The 27,885-nt window shown below is 35.3% G+C and overlaps 1 protein-coding gene across 1 annotated transcript; it reads left to right on the top strand.

Moving 5' to 3' along the window:
* Nucleotides 1-2,709: 2,709 nt before the first annotated feature.
* On the top strand, nucleotides 2,710-26,719 carry EHD4 (EH domain containing 4). The gene is made up of 6 exons (XM_026709722.2): nucleotides 2,710-3,102; nucleotides 10,724-10,900; nucleotides 14,452-14,549; nucleotides 15,970-16,382; nucleotides 21,002-21,166; nucleotides 23,883-26,719. Exons 1-6 carry the CDS (start codon nucleotides 2,870-2,872, stop codon nucleotides 24,420-24,422), a joined length of 1,626 nt encoding a protein of 541 aa, XP_026565507.1. The 5' UTR covers nucleotides 2,710-2,869; the 3' UTR covers nucleotides 24,423-26,719.
* Nucleotides 26,720-27,885: the final 1,166 nt, after the last annotated feature.

The following is a 27,885-nucleotide window of genomic DNA, read 5'->3' on the forward strand; positions in this document are numbered from 1 at the left end:
TTGGGTTGACAGCAGTTGTGCTGGTCAGGCACTTTCAGCCAAGCTAATTTTTTTTTAATGCAGAGATGCTGCTTGAACCGATACCAGCCATGCTCTTTTCTCTGACAGGAAAAGCAGGAAAGTATCCCCTAAGAATCAGTCTAAATAAACCACTTACATATTACTGATACATGCTTTAATAAAACACTGGATTTCAGAATGCATTATTGTAAAACATGGATTGTCTACTTTCTGTTTGGACATTTTTTAGGCAAGCTCTGTTTGCTTTTTTCTATTGTTCTGATTTTTGTCCTCTTGGATTTATATAGTAGAGAAATTAAGTGAAGCCCAGCTTCTTTTGGGAGCCTTTTGCTGAATCAATATGATGGATGTAGCCATCAAATTAAATTAGATTAGTACATTAAATTAAATTAGATCCTCTCATTGAATACTAATAGCATTAGTAAATTAGTAAATTAGTTTGCACTAATTTTCCCATTGTATAAAAATGATATATGGGAGATATTTTAAGGAAGAAAATGAGTAAAATCTTCATCTTTAGGCCTCTCTGCATAGGTCCATTTATTAAATGTTTTAGGAAATATAATTTCACTGGTTAAAAAAAAGGTGCTTGTCTGTCTTCCCTTTCATCTCATCAAAGATAATTATATGTTAACAAGGAGAGGAGAATAATGAATGGAAGTATGTAGACTGATAGGTGGAGACCCAACCGGAAGTATTGGGATATAAAAGTACACATTCTTAAGACATATGTAGAAAACACCACTGATACAGCCCACAGCCTTTAAATGGAAAGGTTTAATTTCCTGTAATTTTCAAAAAGTGTGTTGCTTTCAGTAGTAATATAATGAGCACTAACACTCTAACATTCATAACCATAGCTCACATTCCCTTCATAAAAATGCAGGGCAAATAAGGAAGCATTTCATTTCCTTGTAATAGTATTTCCTTGTGGAACAGTATCCAGATATTCTAAACTAATGGGTTCACATCTAAGACAAAAAGGGCAATAAAAAACCCACATTTTATGCATACTATACAAATTATTACAGTGGTTCCAAATGCCCTTAATGTAATTATTATAAACTCTTCAGAAATTATTTTAAATATATGTAGCAAATTACCTAATATTGGGACTGCCATACTACACAGATCAAATTAAGCTGTGCTTGCAGTATCTACTTCACCCATGAGTATAGATCAGGGATGTCAAACTTGCAGCCAGATACAACATGCACTGCCACACTGGTTTAGCAAAGGGGAAAAAAGCTGTGATACATCACATGATGTGACATGAGAAGTTTGACACCCATGGTATAGATTAACCATGTGATATATTCATCCATAAACCAGGGGTGGGATGCTATCGGTTCTGCCCGGCTCTATATAACCGGTAGCTCTGAAGAGCAGCAGATACCGAACCAGTTTTATGTTTGCTGCTGTTTGGCCCACCCGCCCACCAGCCTGGACTCTTACCTGTCCTTTATTTCCTGCTTTTTCAACCTCAACTGCTTTGCGCAGCACAGCTGAGGTTGAAAAAGCAGGGAAAAAAGTGGCTTTTCAAAAGCTGTGCACCGGCGCGCAGCGCTTTTCAGCTCTCCGGGTGGCATAGCTTAAGGTTTCTTGTGCATGCGCGCACAAAACATAGTCACCGAACCAGTAGTAACACCAGCTGAATCCCACGCCTGCCATAAACTAACTACAGGCCCAGTGTCACACAAAAAAATTACTGAAAAATATACAAAAATTAAAATTTAATTAACAAAAATTAAAATTACAAATAAGTCTGTGAATTACAAAAACATAGGTATGCACACAGAATTGAGAAGAGCCATGAATAATAGTTTAATAATTATTGAAGCCTCAGCAAAGTTCAAAATCAAGTCCTCTTTACATGCCATAATTGCCAGTGGCTGAGGATTACTATTCACCAAAGTGGCCTATTCTAAATTATCTATCCTTACACCATAATGGAGTTTGGCAGGAAACTCCTTGCACAACTTTTAAAAAACCCTAATTATTTAGGATTACAGGAAGTACTTTTTATTCTATTTTAGGTCAGCTCTCATTTCCCTCTTGATTCTTGATAACTTCGCAAGACTCAGGGGAGACTTTGAAAAGCGACGCCTGCCATTATTCACCAACTCATTCCCACTTGGATTGAAGGCAATCTCGACACCCTTCAAGAGGTTGGTTTGCGCCGCCCTTTTGTCAGACCGACACTCCCCATGACCGCGGACCGCTTTCAGACAGCTGGGTCCTAAGAGTATCGGAGATTCCTTTCCTCCGCCTGTACTAAGTGTGACTAGATGGGCTGCTACTGTACTAATCAAGAGGGCCTCTGGTCGCCCTTTCGCGGGTCATTGAGCAGAAGCAGCAAAACTACCCATTGACCTCTCCCCTTCCGATAGTGCGGGGAAAGCTGATATAGCCGACCCTGCTCTTGGGAAGGAGAGATCGCCCTTCTTCCACGTTGATTCCTGATAAATTAAACTTAGTTTAATTTAATTGACCTAATTTCCTGGTTTCAAGTCCCGCCGAACGATAAGCTGCCCAGGCTGGCTCCTATCACCTAATATGCCATAAAATTCGTGGTTTATTAAAAGTCTCCGCCGGACCCGCTTTCCAGGACGGAGGATGAAGAGGAGAGAGAGGGAGACATGGAGCAAAGCACCGCGGCGCTCCCAGCCTCCGCCCCAGGACGTCCCTCCCCTTCAGCTAGGCCACCGCAGAGTGAACCAGGAAGGGCGGGGTTCACTGCTTGCCGGGTCGGCCTTTCAGTCTGGTGGCAGCCCAGGCGGGAGAACGAAGGAACGAACGAACGAGCTAGCGAGCGGCTGGGGAGCGGCCGCCAGCAGCAACCATCGGCATGTTCAGCTGGCTGAAGCAAAGCGGGCGCCAAAAGCCCGGCGAAAACCACGACGTGGTGGAGACGGTGACCGGCGGTTTGAAGGAGCTTTACGCGAAGAAGCTGCTTCCGCTGGAGGAGCATTACCGCTTTCATGAATTCCACTCGCCCGCCCTGGAGGATGCAGACTTCGACAATAAGCCCATGGTCCTCCTCGTGGGTCAATACAGCACCGGGAAGACCACTTTTATCAGGTAAAAAAAAAAAAAAGGCGCTCGGGGTTTCCTCCCAGAGCGATTATGGCGCGTTAGCCTGGGCCCCTTCCTGCTGTTTCTGGCGTAGTCTCTCGTAACTCTCGGAAGACCCCAAGAATAAGCTCTCTGCCGCATTATCCCTGGTGGGATTTGCGTCGGGAAGAGGTGGGTCTACCCGCACGTTTATCTTCCCTTGCTAAGCTGAAAACCATGTATTTGCCGGCTGTGACATATGGTCCAACACCTACCACGTTTTCTATTTGACTTCCACTTGCCCGATCCTAAACACGATGGCTAGGCCAAGAAGATGATGGATTCAAACATTTATCAGTAGCAGCAGATTATGCGTGGTCAGGTACGAACATTGTCAAGGGAACAAAGTGTTCCCCTGTGACATCATGTATTGCAGTAAGCCAGGGCTTGTTTATCTACAGTTTTCTTAACTAACTAGCCTTGGGTTTACATGACATTCTCAACTGTAAAATGTGGTTTGCAAATCGTATTATGGCTTTGTGCAAGAAAGACCACTCTTTGTGAATGGAAATGCCCTTTAGAAGCATTTAACTTTAATAGGATTAGATTGTTATGCTAGTGTTTCTATCTAGGGGCGTTTATTTAGATGATCTAGTATTTGTAATGTTTTATAAATTGTGAATCTTTCCTACAGTTGAATAAAGAAAATATGTAACAGTACATAATATGCAGAAAAGTATACATTTTAAAGAAATGGTTACTATATTGTTTCATGCATAATAAAAGTTAAAAATAAGGAAACCAAAACCCAAAAAACTATAATATTGAACATTATATGCTGTCTGGAGATCAGGCTTTGCAGCCTGCTACTACATATCTGTTAAATGTTTGGCTATATAAATTTAAGACAGATTTCCGGGTAAAATTTTTTGGTAGTATAGGATATCAGTTACATGGCACATTTAGACGTATGTCAAATGTGATCATTTTCCATTTATAGGTTTATTGAGAATATATTGAAGATAGCTAACTAGATATAACTTTGTTTAGTATTACATTGCTCTAAACATCAACATAAATTTATTTCTAGTATATGTTTCCATCTGGATCAATGTCTCAAGATACCTGAGTAGTATTTTAATTACTTTTTACTCTTAATTACCTTTCCAAGTAGCCTTAAGTTAAAATCTTTTAATGCTCTCCTTTTAAAAACTTAAAGCTAAGCTTTAAGGGAATCTAAGAGTTTTATTATCACTCATTCTGGCAATATTGCATGCACATACATGTAAACCTCCCAATTTATACATCACAGATAGTATTTATTACAGGCCACCTTGCTCTTTTCAATATTTAATTAGCCTTTAATAATAACTTCTACAGAAAACGTTTCAATTATCTCATCCACATAATGAAATATAATCAGAAAGGAAGCTATGTTTCACAATCCACAGCCTTTTAAAAATTCATAACTACACAAACAACAATGGTAGGTATCCAGTTAAAAATTCCTTACATATATAATGATTGAAATTTAGCTATAAATATGACAGGAGTATAAAGAAGTAGGATCCACAAGATATCCATTTGTATCAATATGGAATTAATGCAGTCCTTTAGGTGGTCATTAAATTTAGCCTATGTGGAAACTTTGCTTCACCTTTTCATTTTTTAAAACATACAAACTTCAAAAACAACTAAGATTTCATATTCTGAACCCATTTCATAATATCAAGAAAAATATTTTCTATAAAATAATCTCTTTGCTAAATTCCAGGCTCTAAAGAACAAAAGCTCAATATTAAATTGCAAATTAAATTAAAGTTTAGGAAAATAATTTAGCATCATAGTTCTTGATGTGTCATTATGTCTTTATGTTTACAATCTAATAATTCATGAATGGTCTTTACAGACGATTGGGCTTTAGTCCCAGATTTCTAGTAATTGTCTGTGGAGATTCTCTGTCATCCAGGTCATGATTGTCTCAAAGGAGCTTTTCCACAAGATAGCTGGAGAAGAAAGTCCAGTTGCCTTTTGGAAAAGCACTTTTGGGATTTCTAGTAATAGTAATACCTCAGGAGAACAGTTTTTACCTTTTCTATGTTATCTGCATGACTCTAGTGCTTCCTTTTCCTGTGATTAATACTCACTGCAGACATTCGTCATCGTCCTCTCATTGTGTCTCATTTAAATGACTGATATTAAATATAGTAATTTTCAATGTGGTGGTCTCCCATAACCTTTGGACTTCATGTCCCAGGTAGTATGGGTTTTAGGGGTTTTATGAGAACTGAAGTCCTGTTAGAATGCTTCTGCTTTTAAATGTTTTCCTTCCTGGTAATCATCATTCAGTTATCTGCTTCTTTTTTTCTTTAGTTTTATACCCAGTAGGAAGCCTAGCAAGTTCTATTCTTAACTTCAAGATAAGAAGAGTTTGTTAACTTCAAATTGACACATTCATTTCATCAGCAGTTAGTGAAGTAATTATTTAGCAGAGCTAATGTGGTAGAATTTCAGTTGCCTAAGGAGTCATTGTTTTTTTATATACTTTTTTTATATATACTGCCACTTGTTTATATTTGGATTTACTGATACTGTTGGAAGGTGAACTGGCTTAAGTCTAAAGAGCAGTGAGACTGATGTTGATTGAACTGAAGGCTCTGGTTTCTTTTGGGATGAGTGTTATAGGAATCATCTCATGAAGTTTTAACAAGTCTGTGGTTGAAGTTTCGTATTATAGCAAGGCTGTCAAACTCAAGGCCCATGGGCCGGATGCATCACATGCTGGCCACACCCATGTTTTAGCGAAGGGGGGAAGTCCCAATATGCCATGTAATGTCACCATGACAACATGAGTTTGACACCCCTGTAATACAGTTTTTCACAGAATTGTGTGCTTTAAAAAGAAAAAAAAGCTCAACAAACTAAATCTGGATTAGTTTGTGTGTGTTTCAGGTTTTCTGCTAGATATATTCGTCTACCTAGTCATTTTCAAAATGAAGAATAAATTTTATTAAGATAAAATCTAATGATCAGTTTTTAATATAAATATTAGAATACCAAGTGCCATTTGAGATATGAGTATTAAGGGCACAGAAAGACGAAACAGGAAAAAAGGGGGAACCTTCCCTTTTATACTTTTGTTTGCAATTGAGACATTTTCACTTTTGGATTGCAATATTACAGTGATGACCACAGAAAAATGACAAAAACAGCAAAAAAGAGGAGAGGATCAATTAAGCAACCGGTAGAAAGAAGAATTCTATCAGATTAGCTTCAGAAAATGTTTCAGATATTCAGCAATAAGTTCCTAATCAATTGATACTAAATTGAGTGACAGCTTTTGGAAAAAGAATGGATGAAAAACTTATAAAGATGAAAGGAATGAAAAAGTTGAGAAGATGAAAATCTGTATAAAGCAAATGTAAAACATATTAAGATGGAGAGTAAAATAGAAATTATAAACTGGAAAGGGAATTAGACAGTTTGGCACCGCTGGAACTGAAAGAGAAGGAATTTTATTTGCTGATAAGGCTGCAACTTTGAGGACTAGCCATAAGTCTCCTTGTTCTTCATTGTCATCTAGGTCTTGTTTGAGCTGGTGAACTAAGACTTTGTCTTTTCATAATAGTTGTATATATTAATACATTTTTTCCAGCTGAATCGGTGCAGATTGCTTGATCCTAACAGAATTGTATAGACTGTTTTCTTTAGAAAAGTTAATAGCAGTGAGTTTCACAAATACTTTCATGAAGTGGAGAAAAATTATTAGGTGGGCCCACCAGTATGCATCATTTTATTCATCTGTTGCCCACATTATCAATCTTTTCTATATTGTATATTGATATATGTATTAGCCTTCTTGATTGAGAAGGCAATTGAGAATATCTATGCACCCTTAATGACTCCTAATTACTGTATTTCTGCTATGATTGCCTATCTTCCTGTTTTATTAAGATGAGACTTCCTTCGAAGCCTCATGTCACAAATTTTATTTCAAACAGGATTCTTACTCTTCAGCCAACATCTGCTGTCCTTTTATGCTTGTACAACAAAAATAGTTGTTAGTCAGCTTTGTAACTGAGTAGAGTTTTAATAAAAGGTTGTGCATGGAAAAGACAGTATACTTTATTTCACATTCAAAATGAACCATTGCATTCCAGAATTTGTGGCTGACTATTCCAGATCAGCTGAAGTTCAACAGAAACAAAACTAGGGATACTTTTGTTGTTCTGTGTTTGGGCAGGAAAAAAAAAATCCAGAGAGATCTGGGAATGATTTTAAGGATTAAGTAGAGCAAAGCTGGTACGACCAGTGCGCACATATACCATCAACAAAATCCCTCAGGGTTGACTTTCTTCCACTGTTAACTTCCTTCATAGCTACTACTGTCTGCAAGAACAGCATTTCAAAACCCTTCAGGGTTGAGTTTTGTCCACTCTTACCTCTTTCATAACCGCTTCTGTCTGCAAGAACAGCATTAAAGTCCAGACTCAAAGCAGAAGCATCCAGTGTTGGTTCAATATACATATCAAAATATTCGAAATGAGTATATTTGAAGACTACTAAATCAACTGTTCCATGCATGAAACACTTTCTGCATGGAGTAGTTTGTTTATCCCTTATTCGCTCTGTTTGCTTTGGGTCTGCAGGTCTGGACAATTGTTGGAGTGGAATGGTAATTCTATAAGATAATCTATTTAGGCCGGTACTGAAACAATATTTATTTTAATTTGTATTATGGAGCTTCTGTGCTATGTTGCTCTCTGATATGGGTGTGTTGAAGACAGGTCTGTGATTTCACTACAGTCAAATGAAAACATGATTGATGCTTCTTATACCTTAAAAGGATTGAGTCTTCCAAGTAAGTAGTAAAACAAAAACATAACAAAATACAAATAAAGTCAATCTGAAACACAAACACATCAGCTGCTAAAGAAATTCTTTGTGTAAAACTATGTTCACATTTTCTTTCTTTTAATAAATTTTTATTCTTTAAAATCAAAAATACAAAACTCTCATTTCTATTAACAGTATATGTGTCATTGTATATACATATTTCTCATTTGTGACTATACATCATTTTTATCTTCTTCATCCATTCATACCACCTATCCCATATCTCATAATAATCACGGTCATCCTTGCCTCTTAGTTCTATCGTGAATTTGTCTAGTTCAGCACAGTCCATTATTTTTTGAATTGAAGCCTCTTCTGATGGTATTTTATCGTTCTTCCAATTTTGTGCAAAAATAATTCTTGCTGCAGTTAGGATGTGTACAATGAGATTCCCCTTTCCTCTGGTCTCTTTTCAGTTTTTCCTTCTTCATATTCATGTCACCTATTTGGTTTTTCTTCTATGATTTATTTTGTTTTATGACTGTGAAAAAACTATAGCTAGTCAATTTACTTGTGATGATTTGGGATTACAGTAAAATCTTAATTCTCTGATCCTTCATTCAACAGATTTGAATGTAATGGACAAAATGTTATTCTCTGGGGCTTCATGCTGAAACAAAGAACAAAACTCTGTTGTTCGCAAATGTCCCAGACAATTTAAATATTTTATGTCATTTATGTCAGTTTATATAGTGTAGTTGCATTACTATATTTTTATTTCATGTGCATCAATTTATGTACTTTGCATAACTGTCTAAATTACTGCAGTGACAACAATTTCATTTAAGAGATAATTGGATACAGTAATGGACAGCCCTTCCCTCTCCATCCCACAATGTTCTCTGCATTTGAGTAATAAAATCAAGGGCATAAGTATAGGATGTGCTGGACCATAGTAGGTATATGCGCAATAAGGCTCTTAGTATCTTAATAAATCACAAGATGAACAGGAACCAATTCCTGAAATAAGAAAACTTTGTATATACTTCTTCAAAAGAAAGTACAGGACCTTAAATTATCCTTTACAATAATCTATTCAAGAGAGAGTGGCTTTGATTTTGTAAGTCAGATGATTCAATGGTTTTGTATATTTTCTGTTTATTGTTTTCATGTCAGTTTCTTCTATTTATTTTTCAGAGAGTTGCTTTTTATTCTACATTGATCTTGATGATTAAATATCTAAAGTCCTTAGGTATGACTAGTAAATAAATAAAACCTTAGAAGTCTGTTGGAAACCAGTGCAACACTGCAAAATAGGTGTTAGGTTCCAAATGAGCTAGCACCCATCAGCTTGCAGCCAAATCTGCAGTAGTTTTCAAGAGCAACCCCAACTATGGCACCTTGCAATAACTTAGTGTAGAGATAATGAAGAAATGAATCACATCCTTCTGCTTGGAAAAGAATGGAATTAATATACCAGTCAAAGATGTATAAAGGCACCCCACCTATGGTTTCATGTGTTGAAGTAGATGAAGATGTAAGTCCCACTCAAGGTTTCGGCATAGAATGGGTTGGATGAAATATTTTTAAAAAAACCTGAATTATCTGTATAATGTACCTATACCATATATATAGGATCTGTAACTATTCATTTTCCTGGAAATGTATAATAGAATAGATTTTCCCAGCCTGGACTTCTTCAAATGCTGGTTGAGAACTATAGGAATGCATGACCTCAGCACTGCAATAGAATGCCAGGCAGAATTATCTCTTCAGTATCTCTTATTCTGCCATTGTCTCCTCTGTGGCTACAGCAGGGGAAAAGATAATAGCATACTTCTAGGTAATTGTCTCTGGGATGTGGAAAGGGAGGAAATTGCTGTCATGTGAATTATACAAGATTGAGGGAAAATGGAAATAATGCTGCATGACTTATCAGAATTAGATTATTTTAGTTTTTATTACAGCTGTTAAAAGACTGGTATTTATGTAATCTCTTAAAGTATTAAACATTTGGGAGAAGATCTGCCAAGCAATCATTTTATATTCTTTATTTTCTTGCACTGTCACAATTTGCCAAACATGGTCACTTGGTCTTATTCTATGAAACCAAGAAGCACTTATACAGATAGCAAAACTAATTTATAAACCTCAACATTTGAGTATGTATTTCATGCATTAGTAAGGATAAAAGCTATTTGTTCCCTGGCCTGCAGTATTCAGAAACACATTGAATGAAAACATTTCCTCTCCTGTCTATTTATTTCAAATAAAAAGTGGAAAAGGATGTAAGACATCAAAAGTTGGCTTATTATTTAGTTGAACAGGAAAGGGAAGAGGCACTGATGATGAATTTGGTGATCCAGATAAAAATGAAAGAAGTCAGATACAAAGTCATTAATCTGACTAATAATTTATCAGAAAAGCCTTTAAACTTATATTTAAAAATGCTGCATTGTTTTTTTTTAATTTAAAACATCTAGCATATTTTTATTCCAGTGAATTTTATATTAAGCCAATTGGCCAAATCTCTTTTGAATGGTTGCAGAATCCATGTTTATTTCTGTGTCCCACTGAATGCAGATTTAATTTATTCATAGATTTTGCAGTCATTGATAAATTTACAAACTACAAAATATTTAAAAAACGATGTCTTAGTGGCATAATTGCCACATAATCATAATTGTGGAAATCTATAGTCAGGGTGGCTTCACTTAGTTATGTCCTAGCCTTTCCTTAGAAGAATAGACCTTAATGCTTTGTTCTCAATTTGTTTTTAATATTGTTTTATTATATTTTGCATCGTAATTAGGTACCTCTTGGAGCAAGATTTTCCAGGGATGCGAATTGGCCCTGAACCAACTACAGATTCTTTTATTGCTGTCATGTATGGAGATACTGAAGGGAGTACTCCAGGAAACGCTCTTGTGGTGGATCCCAAAAAGCCATTCCGCAAACTCAGCCGTTTTGGAAATGCGTTCTTGAATAGGTAAGGAATTGATGCATATATCTAATAACATTTTTGTGCTGCTGAATAATCAAACTTCTGTGTGCCATTTCTAGCCTCTGTCTTCCAACCAGCATGACATATACAGATACATACATTTCCAAAAGAGTCATAAATTCCTTTGTTTACAGGCTTATATAAATATGTCTATATAACTGTGTAATAAATGTAGACCGGTAACATTTTAAGCGAAAGCTAATAAAATTAATGATATCTTAGTAAAAAATAGCATAAATTTCTATTATTCTATCTTCCAGATTCATGTAAGGGAACTGAAGTATAAAAAAGCAAGAAGTTAGGAGGCAGACTTAGATGTAGTAGTGTTTTTCAGGTTGTAGGATATAATCTGCACATTTTGAAAGAGTTTTCTAGTCTTTTTAAAGGGACAGAAAGCTGTTGAACTAGAATTGGGGAAATCAGGTTCAAGTCCACATCCTCACTCATGGGAATACTTTGATAACTTCAGCAGACTACTGTTTCTTAGCTTAGTGTACTTGTCAAATTTATTATTATGGAGGGAAATGGTGGACGGAGTTCTGTATACACCACACTGAATTCCCAAATGAAAGATGACAAGAGTCTCAATCAAGATATTAGATCAATAAAATATGCAAAGATTAAAATGGTTTCAATGCTTATTCTGATTAACCCAAAATATTCCTTAACTTTACTTTTTTATATTAAAAGACAGCTATTGAAGGAATAAAATGCACTGTGTGAGCTACAGATTTATAAAGTTGTTTTTCATTTAATTCTCATTCCTAAAATAAGAGCCACTCTTTCCAGAGTCCACAAGCTCCAATTCTGCTCTCATAAAAAGGATAAAAAACTGGTAAATTCTTCCTTGCCTTACTTCATCAGTATTCTGGTGTTTACTTTCATTTCTTCCAGTTTTTCTAAATCCCTGTTCTGCCTCTGTGGCTAAATATATTTGGTTCTGTAAATATACGTAAAAAGTCCCTTTCCAGTTGTTTTTTTAATTTAATTTTTTTCGCATTGATGACTGGACAGCTATACACACACACACACACAAAACAGATGGTATATCTGGTATATATTTTTTTATTTGGGATATATATGTTTTAATTTTGTATTTTTGGAAAAAAAACACACACCAAGTTCTGCAGGGCTTTTAATTGATCTTAACATTTGCATTATAATATCTGTGTGGCTGTTTTAATGTTTTTTATTTTTTGGAACATATATTATATTATTATAATGCAAATGTTAAAATCAATTAAAAGCCACGCAGAGCAATCACTGGGAGAGCTCAGCTATTCAAGAACAGTACAAACATTTTAAACACATTAAACATTAACATTAAACATTTTCTGCACAATTCTCTGATCCCCCAGGCCAGAGGGCAAAGCCAGGTCAGTTTCGTTCTTAAAAATTTTTTTCTCTGAAAAGAACTTTAATTGGTTTTTGTTCTAGTGTAACACAATCAAAATATTGTTCCCTGATGGTGCATTTATCAGCCCAGATTTTTTTTAATGCTAATTCTTATATTTTATTGGTAGCCCAACAAGAATTGTGGGAGAATGCAGTCAATTGTGGAATAATGTTTCTGCAGCTTTCTTAAAAAGGCAAACCGCTACGCATAATTCTAGTTTAGAATCCAAAGAGCTTATTTATACACTACTGAAAAATCTCTTTTCTTATTGCCCATAATCGCTCACAACAACTTGAGTGTATTACAGTGCTGTCTCTATACATAACTGCAGTTCTTGTTTTTCATGTAAAACCTGTCACTACTACATTCTTGGCATCCAGAAAATGTAAAACACAGTGTGATTGTTTAGTTGGTATAAAGGACACAGTCTTCTCATAAACTTGTCTTTTTCAGCCACCAAATAAACGCACCAGAAGAACAATAGGAACAATTTTTAAAATAAAATTTAATTGCATTGTTCTTTGCTTGATTTTGTAAAGCTCTATTTTGTAGCCTGGTAAAAAGTCTGCAGAAAATATTCTTAAAAAATTAAGAATCATTTCAAATTGAAAAAAGCTATCATATCCAAAATACAATATATTCTATTTTGCTTTTTACTGTATTTTAACATATTGTACAATACCTAGATTACATGGCATAGTCTACAATATTGTGAATTGGCATAGCTTAACAGTATGGTTAAATAAATAAAATCATTAATTTTGTTATATTTTTATTAATTGTGTCAATTAAGTTTACACCAACATATCAATAAATCTTGCAGAGTATTTGGCTTAAAATCTGTCCATAGTCAATGTGTATCCTGCAATTTTTCAATTACATTTCTTTTCTGGGAACAGTCCCTTAGTTTCTTCTGTTTTCTTTATGCGTTCTTCTACAGTGTAATGTTTCCCAGTTGTATTAAGCAACATATCTATCATTCCTAGATAAGCTAGCTAATAACTCTATAATATTGAAGTTATAATCCAGTGCAAATCATTAGAGAAGTCTAATTCTGGATATGAAAAATAAAATTTCAGAGATACTTTATACCATCTCTCTATATTTATCTATCTCAAGTTAATAACAGTAAGCCACCCACTTACCCTGTAGTAAGATGGGTGGTCAATAAAATTGAATAATTAACTGAGTGAGTGAATGAATGAATGAATGAATAAATAAATAAATAAATAAATAAAATAATGCATCTTCTCTTTTAATCAGTTTCCATGTGTTTTTCTGTACAATTGCTATCATCTTAATAGGGGCATCTACAATTCTATTTGATGAGAGTTTGAAACAACTTTGAACTCCTTTGGGGAATTGTATCCGATAAATAACTGGACTCTTCCCAGCTACTAATCCACTTGCTTCTATGGAGAGAGTTCCTAAAGAAAGATGGTAATAGACAAGCAAAGGGTACACAATAAACTTGCTTGGCTTCCTTCTTTATCGTCAATGTTACACACTGACATATCCCAGAAATTATTATTTTTTACTTTAAAATGTCCTATTGCATATATAATATGGATATAATATATGTAATGTATACATATAGTATACATATACATATATATATTCCTTACTTGCCTAAAAACAAGATACAAATAACTGCACTAATTATAAGCACAACAAAAATGGCCTACAATTTTTCAGGAAATAAAAAAAATACTTATATTTTGGAATACTTTAAAGAGAAAACTCCAACAATAAAATAATGCCATGTTTCTAGTTTTATGATGGGAACATGGGTTATTGAACATGTAATACGTTGGAATGGAAGTTAGAATCATGCTTGTTGATCATGGGTGGACATATGGATGTGAAAAGAGCCGTACATGTGAATCACCATGTTCACATACAGTTTCTCCATGACAAGGATCCTGGTCTAAGTAGAATTCCCTCTCTTATGGAGAGAAATATTCATACTCTCCAAATGTTCAGGAGGTTTAATGTTTGAATCATTTTATATACAGAAATTGGACAAAATGAATCACCACCTTTTATGCTTTGATTGAGGATGTCTATCACTGTTAGTTTAAATACAGGGAAAGGCTTTTCCCAAATGTTCTGTAACCAAGATTTTCCCTTTTCCATGTAGGTTCATGTGTGCTCAATTACCCAATCAGGTTCTGAAGAGCATCAGCATCATAGATAGCCCTGGTATTCTTTCAGGAGAGAAGCAGCGCATCAGTAGAGGTGAGTTTTTTATATGAAAAGTTTTCTTTGGCAACAGGCACACCACAAAAAAAAAAATAGATTTAGGATTATTGTTTTAAAAAATAAAATAATTCAAATAATAGAAGAGACATTGGACATACCATTCCCCTTTTGTCCAGTCATGTTCCTATATGTTCTTTCAGTGTTCTAAGCCACTATCTGCTAGATACCTTATTAAATCCGTGTTTTATCCTCTCTTGCATTACCCTCTCTGAATTGAAAGATTGGAAATTTTCCTTTGATTATAATGTTCATTGTATTAAAAAGTAATTGACTTTGAAATATATAAAGAAAAAGCTTCAACTGACTGCACAGGGTTACTGTAAAGGTTAGAACTAAATAATATATGTGAAGCATTTATAATGATTAAGACTACTTTGAAAATTCAATATACATTTTTTTTCAAACATTTAATTATAATATTGAAAAATACAAAATACAAAAGTAAATAAAAGAGCTGGGAAGGGGGAGAAGGACGGGGGAGAGAGAAGTGAGAAGAGGTAGGGAAAAGAAAAGAAAACGAAGCATTGATTTCTGACTTTCTCTGTTGCAATAGAAGAGGGCATTAATATCAAATCACAGCTGTTTGTTTTTCCATAATAATAAGAACAAGTCATTTCTATAAAGAGCTATCAATCTGTAAAACCCAAAGTCAAAATTACATTATTTTCCACATCAAGCACAAATATCTGAAGCGGTTTCCATGTGGAAACAAAAGTACTTACGTTTTTGTCTTTAATCAGAGTAGTCAGTTTTGCCATTTCAGTCAACTCCATCAACTTCTACATCCACTCTTCCATGTTACTATACATGTTGACAGCAGCAAGACTATTGTATGCGCAAAAATGGAAAGACAGAATTGAAGGAACAGGTAGTTGTTGTATGCAACTTTGAGAATATCCAACCAATAATTTGTAAATTTTGTAATTTAGTTTTGATATGACTATATAACATTCACCTACTTAGGACACATTGCCCTGATTCAATACTGTGGTCAATACTTAATCAAGTAAGGGGTTGACTGCTTTCTGTAACTATAGAGTTAATTTTTTGGAGTAAGATACATGCTTGTGGCAGCCACTGTATGTGTAATTATTCTCTGTATTATTGACAATCTATGTAATTCTACATTTTTATTATGACTAACATTTGCTTTAGGTTCATGTTCAGAACCATAAAGTTGTGAACAGTCTTTCTGAATAGCTCTTCATGAAAGTTATTTGAAGTGCAGAATCAAGCTGAACTGGCCACCACTGTAGTGTCTGAAATCTACTCATTTAAGCATTACAAAATTATGTCTTCATCCCACTAGAGTTATGTTGATAAACTGTGAGCAAAATCATATTTCATCACCTTTTCCTATTTATTGTTTTTTTTTGTTTTGTTTCTTTTTGTTCAGGTTACGACTTCTGTCATGTCCTGCAGTGGTTTGCTGAGCGGGTTGATCGTATCATCCTTTTATTTGATGCCCATAAACTTGATATTTCTGATGAATTCTCAGAAGCAATCAAGGCATTCCGGGGTCAGGATGATAAGATACGAGTGGTGTTGAATAAGGCTGATCAAGTGGACACCCAGCAGTTAATGAGAGTATATGGTGCACTCATGTGGTCCTTGGGCAAAGTAATTAATACTCCAGAGGTATTGCGGGTTTATATTGGTTCTTTTTGGGCTCAGCCCCTGCAAAACACAGAGAACCGAAAATTATTTGAGGTAGAGGCACAAGATCTGTTCCAAGACATTCAGAACCTTCCACAAAAAGCAACAGTGAGAAAACTGAATGATCTGATCAAGAGGTCACGGCTTGCAAAGGTAAGGTGGGGTGTAATATATTAGCTACTGACTGATGTGGCTGATTTTCTGACTTGCCATTTTTATGTACAGCGCAATAATTGGCCATCTATATAAAGTCACAGAAATGTCATTATGATTGTTGTTTAACTTTCCATGTGGGAGAGATAGACACCTAGTAGACTAGAGTGTTGATGGTCACTGGAAAGGGAATCCATTGTCTTCCATGATAGAAATTTTGAGAGGTGTTATTGTTTTCTTTCTTTCCTGATGTATCAAACCTTTATTTACATTTACAGTTATATTTGTTTTCCTTTTTGTTCTACCATTAGAAAATTATGCCTTTAATGGCACCCAGGAGTCTCTGCATTTAAAAACAACAGCAATAACTTTTAAGGAATTTCTTATTACAATAAATAATTAAAGGATTATTCCTTTGTGGCCAGAAAATGCCAAATAAGAAATATACTCTCTGCAAGTTGAGAGTATATTTACTCTCAACTATCTAGTGGTCCTTTTCTCCCTTCTGCTGTTTTTGCCACTGTTTTCTGGTGGTTGTCATTGTAATATTGTAATCCAAAAGTGAAAGTGCCTTAATTGCAAGGGAAAGAGTAAAAATCAATCTTCCTCCCTTCTGCAAGCAGACAATCTCATGATTTCTTTTTATTCGAAAAGACTGCACCGGACTCACTATCTAGTAACCAGGGTCCACCACATTGCGTTTCCCATTCTTTCAAGGGCATTTAGTCCACCATAGATCCTTACCCAAAAGCCCTTTTATTTGTTTTATTAAGGAAAGAAATCAAATTCCTTAGGCTGCAATGGAAATTTCCTACTTCAATATAATCAAGGAGCCAGCATTTAAAGCATTTTATTTTTTTTCTCTTCTCCTGCCCGCATCTTAAGCTGCAGCAGTTGTGCAGGATTCAGAAGGCTCATTCCACATTCCACTCATTCATTGACCTTGGATAACTTTGGATCAGTTTCTCTCTCTAAACCAACCAGTAAAATTAGGCAAGAAGGCCTGAAAATATATCATCTTGGCTTCTAATTCAGTTTTATGAAACTTGTGACAAGTCTTTTCCCTGATTGCAGGATCTTCTGTCTGGTCCTGCTTCTGGGCTTTAGGTCTTTTGTGGAGAAAGATGGCTCAATAACCTTACATAAACCTTACATAAAAAATGCTGGAAGTTTTTTGTCAGGGAAATGCTAACATCATGAATAAGGAGTGGGGTACAAACAATTTATTTTATTTTCATTTTCTGTAATATGTTTAGGAGCATTTATTACTGCAGGACCTGAAGCAGTAATAAATGGAAGGAAATTGGCTGGATCAATTTGATGTATATAAAATATACATTATTTTAATATTAATTTTAAAGTTAATAATGTAATTTACGTAAAATAGTATACATTATTGTAAACTTGTATGTAGAAAGTTGTATATACAAATATAGGCATTCTAATTCAGTTTAATTTCTTTCTTTGTCTCGGTCCTTTTTCTTTTCTTACACGTGGGATTGTGCTTTTCTGTCAGTACCTGGTATAAACTGCTTGATGTAATTAGGTGTCATGTTGTACAAGCAGGAGACAGGCAGGAGTGGAATTTGTAGCCACTGAACTGAAATTTCAATACCGGTTGGGAGGATGCCAGGATAACCACAGTCAACACAAGATAAACTCACGTTTGTTCCCAGAAATGCCGTTCTTCGCTCCTCTCCTTTAAACATCTTCCCAGGTGTGCCTAATGAAGGGAATCAGGGCCCTTTCCTCCCCTGTAAGCCACGCAACCCACGTTGCTCTCTTCTCTGTTCTTCCCTGTGTCCTGGGATGAAGAGGGGGTGGGCCTGGGTCTTCCTCTGAACCCCCTCTCCCTTGTTGTACCTCTCCCCTGCTCTGCCCAGCCAGACTTTGCCCTTACCCAGTTTCCTCCACAGCCAATGGAGCCACACTTCTGCTCCCTGTCAGCTGTTCGGCTTCCTCCTTGGATTCAGACTCTGACAGGAGCATGACACATGGTGATTATAAAATAAGATTTACCTTTCATAGAGAGGAATTTTAATTATGCTTCGTAAGGGTATGCAAAGAACGTTGTAGTTTCAGTTCAGTAGTCTTGGCTTTTTTCCATGGTAATTCTAAATACAGAAGCTGTGACTCTTGCTCATTATGATACACTCTTCTGTTTTTATTCCAGTCATTGTTTCACTCTTTCTTGTAACTGAGATATTCTAGACTCACAAGGAGGAATTATGTAGATTATATATAATTATATATTTGATTAGGAACTGCCTAGAGTTGGTTAGAAGAAGGGCGGCTACATAAATGTTTAAATAAACAACTTTGTAAAAGTTTTTGAACAGACACTGTGCTTGCGCAACTCCTATTTAGGTAATTATTAAGACCCCTTAATATTGTACTAACTGCTGCAGGCATTCCCCTGAGATTTTCCTGGCATTTAAGAATAGGTGGAAGCTCTTTCATCTTGTTTGTTTCAAAATTAGAACATGATTTCATTCGTTTTCTTTGAAAGCATTCATGCATATATGTTGCATCTATAGATAGCAGTTGCTGTCAATATCAATATGTGATGTTATCTGCATCCAAGTACAACAGATATCAATCCATGGGCATCCACAATGGGGTAAGAAGCTTTTAAAATAGCATGTAGTGGGAAGTCCATTTCAGTTTGGCAAAGGCACAAGATAAACGTTACTGAAACGTGGCAGTATACTTTTCAGATTGATGTTCCTCAGCTTTATTGCCTTCTTTTAATAGAATAGAATAGAATTCTTTATTGGCCAAGTGTGATTGGACACACAAGGAATTTTGTCTTGGTGCAAATGCTCTCAGTATACATAAAAGAAAAGATACAATCGTCAAGAGTCAAGAATCATAAGGTACAACACTTAATGATAGTCATAGGGTACAATAAGCAATCAAATCATACTAGGAAACAGTCAATATAAATGGTAAGGATACAAGCGACAAAGTTATAGTCATACTGTCACAAGTGGGAGGGGATGGATGATAAGGAGTGATGAGAAGATTAACAGTAATAGTAGTGCAGACTTTGTAAATAGTTGAGGGAATTATTTGTTTAGCAGAGTGATGGCTTTCAGGAAAAAACTGTTCTTATATCTAGTTGTTCTGGTGCGCAGTGCTCTATAGCGTCATTTTGAGGGAAGGAGTTGAAACAGTTTATGTAACACAATAGTTCTAAGAACTTGTCTGGTAATGTTTGTAAAATTGCAAACATTGTCTAACCATGGAATCATACAAGTAGTTGTTAAGTAATATATAGAGTATTAGCTAAAAGAGAGAATCAGTTATATGCATATACAAGCACATATATTACTAACCTATAATTCCAAACATGATTACATAATCTATAATTCTGAACATCCGGCTGAGCTTTCCAAATGTGGCTATCTCAGTAAACAGTGTTTAAGGTAATGATAGAGATCCTATCTGTCAGTAATCGAAAAAGATTATGAAGCTGGAAAGACAAAGAAGGAAAAACACTTATTTCTGTTACTTTAACAATTATTTCCCTGTTAACTTATACATAATTTCCTGCTGAAGGGATTAAAGGCCTGTCCTAATTTCAAAATTTAGGAGGAGTCAGGTGGTTCACCCATTTTATTAAAAAGCATTTAGTTTCTGGAACTGTAGTTCAGATGCACAGAGTAATGAAGTGACCCAAAGAAGTGAGCTACAGTTCCTGAAAGCCTCTGCCTTTTAATAAAATGGGTGAATCTGGAAAAAAAAAAAGAACAGCAACCAGATTCCTCCTGATTTTTGGCTACAGTGGAGCAATGCAGCTTTTGCCCTATAGTCCTAAGTTCCAGGATTTGAAGAGAAAGGGTACCTGCCATCTAGGGGATCCCTATACTTTTTCCTTGGTTGAGCCACCATTTTTGGTGGAAGTTAAGCCAACTTCCACCATATTGGAGAGCGGACAAGGCCAGGAACTATTTTGTACTAATTCATGTTACTTATTACTCCTTAAACTATTTTTTTATATATGTTTTTAATGTTTTTCAACACAACAAACAATCTGAATTAAAGCATGCTGTTGTCTTTTTCTTTAGAAGTTGCTCCCAGTTTTGATCTTGAGTTAATTCAAGCCTTTCTTTTTTCCCTATTTCCTCTCAAAAGTTGAACAGTCCTTAAGTTTACTATTACTATTATTATTTTTTCTTACACATTCTTCCATACATAGTTAGACATAAATATTTGCTTGACATACTTAAGAACTCATTTTCTGATGAAACGCTTCTAGAAATACAAATATTTTTACTGGATTTTGCTGCAATTTGATATCCGTTGTATTTTATGTATAATTCTAATTTCCTAACTTAGTAAAATCCTCAGTTTTATGTAAGATTCTGGTTCTGGTTGTATATTTTGAAGTTGCGAATTCTTTTCAGAGCTATGTTGGCGCTATTTTGGAATATCAGATTTTCATTAAACGCCTATGATTCACCTTTACAGATTCCTTTATGGATTTGTGTATGCTTAATTTATTTACATGAAATATACATAGATACATGTAAATAAATATATTTTCATTTATTGATTCATAAATATAAATAAATGAATACATAAACATATTTTTTAAAACAAATTACTCTTTTTAGGTACATGCTTATATAATCAGCTATTTGAAAAAAGAAATGCCTTCAGTATTTGGAAAAGAAAACAAAAGAAAGGAATTGATCAACAAATTACCTGAAATTTATCGTCAGCTACAGCAGGAGTATCAGATTTCACCAGGAGATTTCCCTGAAGTCAAGAAAATGCAGGTATTGTCTCAGTAGACCAAATCATATAAGTAAATAAGCTACCAAACAACAAATTATCTGTTCAAAGTTGCATACATGATAATAATTCCATATCTCCACCTAGCTTCAATTTTAATGCCCACAATTATTGGGGGGATATACATTATGATTAAAAAAAATATTTATTTATTTTTCACATTTCTGAACTGCCCATCTCCCTCAAAGGGGGACTCTGGGTAATGTACAGTAAAATATCAGAATATGTAACAGTATGTAAACATTAAAACCTTAGAATTAAAATTTCAAAACAAATATTTTTAGAGGCTGGCAAAAATAATTAAGCCCCATTTAAAAATCAATTGAAAAGGCAAAGGGAGGACTTTTGGGGCACCAACCCTGATCCATGGCTGCGTGATCCTTTGAGCTCCCCACACAAGACCAGAAATAAGTAAGGCTAGTCACACAGTCAGCCAGATGTTTAGACTGGATGTGGTATTTTTATCCACCTACCGAGTTTTTCCTATGGACTTGGGAAAATGATGGTGATGATGATAATAACAATACACTTTATTAAAAAAAGGTTCTGTCTTCTCACAGAACTATTCTCCATTGAGTTGACAGGAGAATCCAGGCTGGGTAGTCTCTACGTTGCTCTACAGACCGAGTTGAATTCTGAGGACGGCCCCTATTAATGGTTCCCAGTTCTTCCCTCGGTCTCAGCTCATTCAGACCACCCTTAAAGGGCTCTGAATTATTTGAGTTTGTTGAAGAATTATTCTACTCCCTGGATTCTCTTCGTTGTTTAGATTTGCAGAAAGGTTTGACAGCTGTCTGGCTTTGTTGGCTAAGCCGCCTTTCGTTTTTCCTTTTTATTGCAATTTGCTTTCAACAATCTTATCTGGTTAGGTTGTGTTTCTTGTTGGGATATTTGCACTGAAAAACTTTCACAGTCTTATCAGCATTCAGTTCTGCCCTTACTGCCTCAACTACCTATACTCCTTTTAGGAAAAAAAAATATTGACTGTTCTATTGTTTTGCAGACTAGGGGAGATGGAAGTGCTAAAGCAAACGAGCTCTTATAAGAGAGAGAAACATAAGCCACTTATTAAAAATTTGATGATACATACCTATTACCAGTATGATTCTTAAGCAAACATAGGAAGATGATGATGATGCTTGTATCCTGTCTTTTAGCTCAGGATGGCCAACATACATAATTTTGAATTAATAATATTTTTTTTAATGTATCTGATTGCTGTATAAAACTTTTGGCCCTGATTTAAAAGAGAGCTAAAATCTTAGATTTGTCGGATGCACTGACAAATAGCTTCAGTTTCAGGGTCTATAGGCCTTCCTGAGAGCTATGAATAATAAGTTTAATGTCTTTTTAGTCAGTCATAAAAAGCAGACTTGGAAACTTCAGCTGGAAGTGTAATACCCATCTTGGGAAGGAGGGAAAGATGGACTGTAAAACAGAAGGGCTTTTTAGATTCTGTCCTGGCATTTCCAGAAAACACTGAGGAGAAGTCTTACAAATCATCAAGCAACACTGAACTAAATAAAGTAGCAACTGTAAACATCTGTTTCCTGCATTCACTTTAGGGGAAGAACATTTGAATTATTTTTATTTCATTGGGGAAGGGGGAAAACTGAGTTTTGAAGAGCAAGTGAAAGAGATCCAAGGCTTTTTCCCCATTTCATCCCTTGGGAATAGCAGTTAGAGAATTGTTTGGAATATTCCTGGTCTTGTGTCCTTGAGTGGAATGTACGCAGCCACCACTGGTTTTCCCTGTGTACTCCTACACAAGCATACACAGAGCAGAAACATACACTGAAATGCAACACATTAATTCCCCCCCCCCCCCAAAGAAAATAGCAGGTGTTTCTTATGGCCCTGCTGATAGAAGAAAATTCTAGATTTTTTGCAATCTTTTTATTCTAGTACAGATGTATATGGTAGCTGGGAGCTAAATTAGCTGGGAAATTCTGGGAGCTAAAGTCCATATTTCTTAAAGTTACCAAGCTTGAAAAATACTGGTCTAGTGGAATATTGAGGAATTTTATATTAGGGAGGAAAGGACAATAAATACAATTGAGTTCAAAAGGGCCCAGATGTGACTGAGGGCTACAAAGAAAAACTTTCCAGAAAAAAATGCTGACAATACATATTGATCACATGACCCAAGGAAGAACATCTCCTTTCCCTCCTGTTCACATGTACCTCTCAGTGCATACACATTGGGTGCAATAAGTGGTTTATTTACCCAAAAGAAAATCCAGATGCTGCTTATTGCCACTGCTGGTCAAGGTTTGGAAAACAATTCCAGAAGGCATACACTACATGCATTTCATACTTTTTATGTGCAGTTCTTACTTGTGAATAGCATTAGTGGAGTGAGAAGTTACTAATGTTGAAACTATAATTGGGTTCCTAATAATTCTATAGGAATTGTTGAGTTGAAGCTCAATTGATTATGGCGATTGCTGCTGATGGAAATTCTGTACCTAGAGATATGTTGCTTTTCTATTTCTGAAATGAACTCAGATTTTCGTTCTGTATCCTGTTTAACCAGACTGGATAAATATTGTTTCCTCAGATATATTGTTTACTTTTTAACGTTGTTTTTAACATTCCGTGTTCCTCTTTTTCAGTCTTGCTAAACATCAATAATTTCTTCAAGAAGTTATTGAAAAGATTCTGACTTGTCATTGTTAATGTGTTTTTGTCATTTCATAGGAACAATTGGAGAACTATGACTTCACTAAATTCCATACGCTAAAACCAAAACTGATAGAGGCTGTCGATAACATGCTGGCCAGTAAAGTGGCTTATTTAATGACTCTGGTTACACAGGAAGAACGCAGCATGCCAACGCAGAAGGTTCAAGGTGGGGCGTTTGATGGCACCACAGCGGGGCCCTTTGACCATGGCTATGGGGAAGGTGCCAAAGAAGGAGCTGATGAGGAAGAATGGATTGTTGCCAAAGATAAACCCACATATGATGAAATCTTTTACACTCTCTCACCGGTCAATGGTAGAATCTCTGGGGCCAATGCAAAGAAAGATATGTTGACCTCCAAACTGCCAAACAGTGTGTTGGGGAAAATCTGGAAACTTGCTGACTGTGATAACGATGGCATGTTGGATGAAGAGGAATTTGCATTAGCGAAACATCTAATCAAGATAAAATTGGAGGGATATGAACTGCCTAATAGCTTGCCCATCCATTTGGTACCCCCATCCCATAGAAAAAATATGCGTGGAATAGAGCGGTAAATGAATTGTGAAAAAGTTAAACACACAAAATGGTGGAAACTATTACATAGAAAAGAACCCTTTTAATACACTTGAAAGTACATTAATCTGCCAATATTTTCAGATTCATATCAAATGTTAAATTTGTCCTATAGCAAAATCGCTTTTGCATTTTTTTTATAAAAAGCACACAAAGCATAATTGGCAATGAGAAACTATAATTAGTTGGGATATCCATGTATGCACATTTGTATCCATATAAAAATTATTTCTGGTTTTTAAAATATACATGAATTAGATGTGATGTACTTTGTAAGCTACAGGAACCAGCAACAGAGCACCAATTACTTTTATGATACAGAAACCCTTTTTCACAAAAATATTTTGTCAGAAGTGCCTTTTAAATCTCTTTTTGCAAATATTAAATGGGTAAGAAGAACTATTTCCACTAAATATACAGTCACATTGATGAAATGGGATTAGGTAGGTGTAAAATAAATTCAGAAATTTAATAAAATACAAAACCTAAGGCCTTTACAAAACTTTAAAATAGTTATCTTCCAAGAGCCACTGATTTTTTTTTTCTATTTGAAATATGTTTGAAATATTTTTGATATTCCAAACTCTTATGTTTCTTAGATTAGATTACATTTTTAGCCTAAAAGAATGCATTTCATGCAGCTTCGTTCTTTTAATCAAATATTTAAAACATGTTTTAATTTAAAATTTATGAACAAATAATTCACTGGGAAAAAGAAAAAATGGTATGCAAAAATAAGTGTTTTAATAAATATTAACTTTATTTGAGAAAATTGGGGAAATATAAGAAATAATTATTTTGGTTGATGTTTTAATTGTAATCAGAGTAATTGTTGAAATTATCCAGATAGCTTTTTTGTAAATAAGATATAAAATATTAGTATTGTAGATTCAAAGCCAGATTCTCCAGAAATTCTATAAACAGGATATGAATGAATTACAGTACCTTTCCTTGTTGTTCTCAGCATTTGATATACTATCTCAGAACATGGAGGTTTCATTTAACATCATAGCTAAAAAGTTATGATAAAATTAGTGTCTTTATATATTTTATGTTTTGCCTTATAAAGTCATTCAAGAAGAGGCTATCACCAAATATTGTAGTCAGATCCTAATAGGTTAGAGGTAATTGATTCCTTTTAATTAGCTATAAATCTGTAGGGTACTTTTTGTACAAATATAGTTTTTAAAAAAACCCATTCTGAAAATTCAATTTGCTGACCACCTAACAAATATTCTTTGCAATACTACCATTCATAAATAAAAGTGAATTACATACGAGGTAGGTAAAACTGATTTGATATTCTTCTCAGTGATATTATTCATTGTAAATGTGAAAGGCAACATTGAACATTCTTTGGTATTCCCAGTTTTTGATGGGTAATGATCCTAGGGATCTTGTTTGATTCTCTTGCTTCTTCCTTTGTCCTGTCAGGTATGAATTTGTTCTACACAATGAACAACTTCAGTTGAGTTGCTGCCTTGAGCTTCTGAATGAAAGGCAGGATATGAATATGACAAATATGAAGTCAGGTTGGTCCAGCCATCTCAGTCTCTTCTGCACTGATGAGTGGTCCTTCCAAACTTATTGCGTCAGATCCCTTTAAGTGGAAATGCTAACATGAGATCTCCTGTTTGTAAAACACATACTTTGTTAGAAAACCATGTTATAGTTAGGCATTACATTAAGTCATAGTATGCTTAACCGTGGCTTACTGAGGAAAGCCCTTTTTTCTGGGTTAACTTTATGGCTAAGTATGATTGGAACAGGGTATATTTGGATCTTCATGATAAGTGCTTTGTGAGCATTGTCATTAAGGTGCTGTAATCATCTCAACTTTCTTTTTTAGTAGATTGTTTAATGAAAACTCCACCAAACTGTCAATCTAGCTCCAGTTGTGTTACCAAGATTAATATTCAAGTACAAACCCATCCATCAGGAGGAATAGTATAGGCCAGTGCTCGTTTTGCAATGGTAGGGATTTCAAGATTTTTGAAGGAGCTGATTTATTGAGAAAGGGTAATAAAGAGACACAAATGGCCAGGAGGACCACGTTGGACTAAAGAGCCTGGTGCCTGAAGGAATTTATCATCTTTCCCTCTTGTGTTATTGAGTCTTAAGAGATACAGTTTATTTCAAGGAGGAAAATCCTTAAAGGGAAACTGAAATTCTTGTGACACTGAAAAAAGAAATCAAGAGATAAAATTATATCTGTAAATCACAAATAGAATATATAATTTTATTTATTGCCAAAAATAAAAAAAAATATACAGCTTAAGCCATTTTAGTTTGTCTTTCTTTTTAGAGTCATACATGTGTGCATGCATCAATATTTGCAAGGAGAAGAGTCTTCAAGTCAAACTTAGCAACCAGCAACTTTAGGGCCATGTCCATATAGTTTTCTTTACAGGCATAGTTTTCTACTGCCTCCTTCCAGGATGTGTTTTCAAGTTCCCAGTAATGTCTACAGCTCTGGTATTTCCTGGTGATCTCCTATCTAAACACCAGTCAGGTCCAACCTGCTCAGCCTTTTAGATTAGCCAGAGTTGTTTGACTTGGATGGCGCCATGGATGTCTTACTGGGTTGTGGCAGAAACAGAAAATGTAGATATTCCATGAAAATTGTTGCTTATTTCCCTTTTTTCTAAAAACCTTGTATTTCTGAAAGGTCCTCATTTTCTTAATTATTCATTTGGCTGTCATTTTTGAGATTGTGGTAAGTGAAATTTGCTCTGGTTTCTTCCTCTTTGCTGAAAGAAAAATTGCTGATGGATGTAAACTGATGGTTATCTTTAAAACAGCAAGACCAGGGCATCAAACAAAGCCAGACAAAGAATTAACCCAGCCCCATTTTTTATCATAGCCTTTAGTAATCAACTGGATTCTCAGAAGAGGGGCGTTCAGGCCCAGTATGAGGGAGGAAAAGGTTTATTAGAAAGAAGGGTTACCATACTGCTCTGTACTTTTGGCCTATTCGAGAAATGCTGCTCTGTGTATCTCTCCACAAGAGGCTCCCAAGTGTTATCCACAACATAGAGGATTTTCCAGGATGATACACCACTTCCATTACAACACTGCTAACGGCCAAACAAAGTTACTAAACATTTTTCCCCTGAACCTTATTGAAACCCCAAAGGATTGCTAAATAAAGTACAAATAGTTCATAAATGGACTATTTTTGGCCAGTTCCTAAGAAGTCCCATCCAACTATAGCTCCACAGAATATTTTCCAATCCTGAGGATCCCAAAATATGCATGAAAACCCCTTTGGTTAAATAGTAATTCAGTATTTCTGGTTTTATACACTAAGGAAGACAGAAGGCACGCAGTCGCATGTTGTTCACATAGGATTTGATGCTGAATTAGAAATCTCCAAGTCACCAATAGTACAATTCCAGGGTTTGGGCACAATATCTGTTTCTCCTATTGTACAGCTTTAGGATT

The sequence above is a fragment of the Pseudonaja textilis genome, chromosome 1 (genome assembly GCF_049901715.1).
Source record: "Pseudonaja textilis isolate UNSWEBS1 chromosome 1, rPseTex1.2, whole genome shotgun sequence".
Taxonomy (NCBI): Eukaryota; Metazoa; Chordata; class Lepidosauria; order Squamata; family Elapidae; genus Pseudonaja; species Pseudonaja textilis.

Coding starts and splice junctions, on each gene's coding strand:
- EHD4 (XM_026709722.2), top strand. CDS start 2,870: ATGTTCAGCTGGCTGAAGCAAAGCGGGCGCCAAAAGCCCGGCGAAAAC. Junction 3,103..10,723: donor GGGAAGACCACTTTTATCAG/GTAAAAAAAAAA, acceptor CATCGTAATTAG/GTACCTCTTGGAGCAAGATT. Junction 10,901..14,451: donor GGAAATGCGTTCTTGAATAG/GTAAGGAATTGA, acceptor TTTTCCATGTAG/GTTCATGTGTGCTCAATTAC.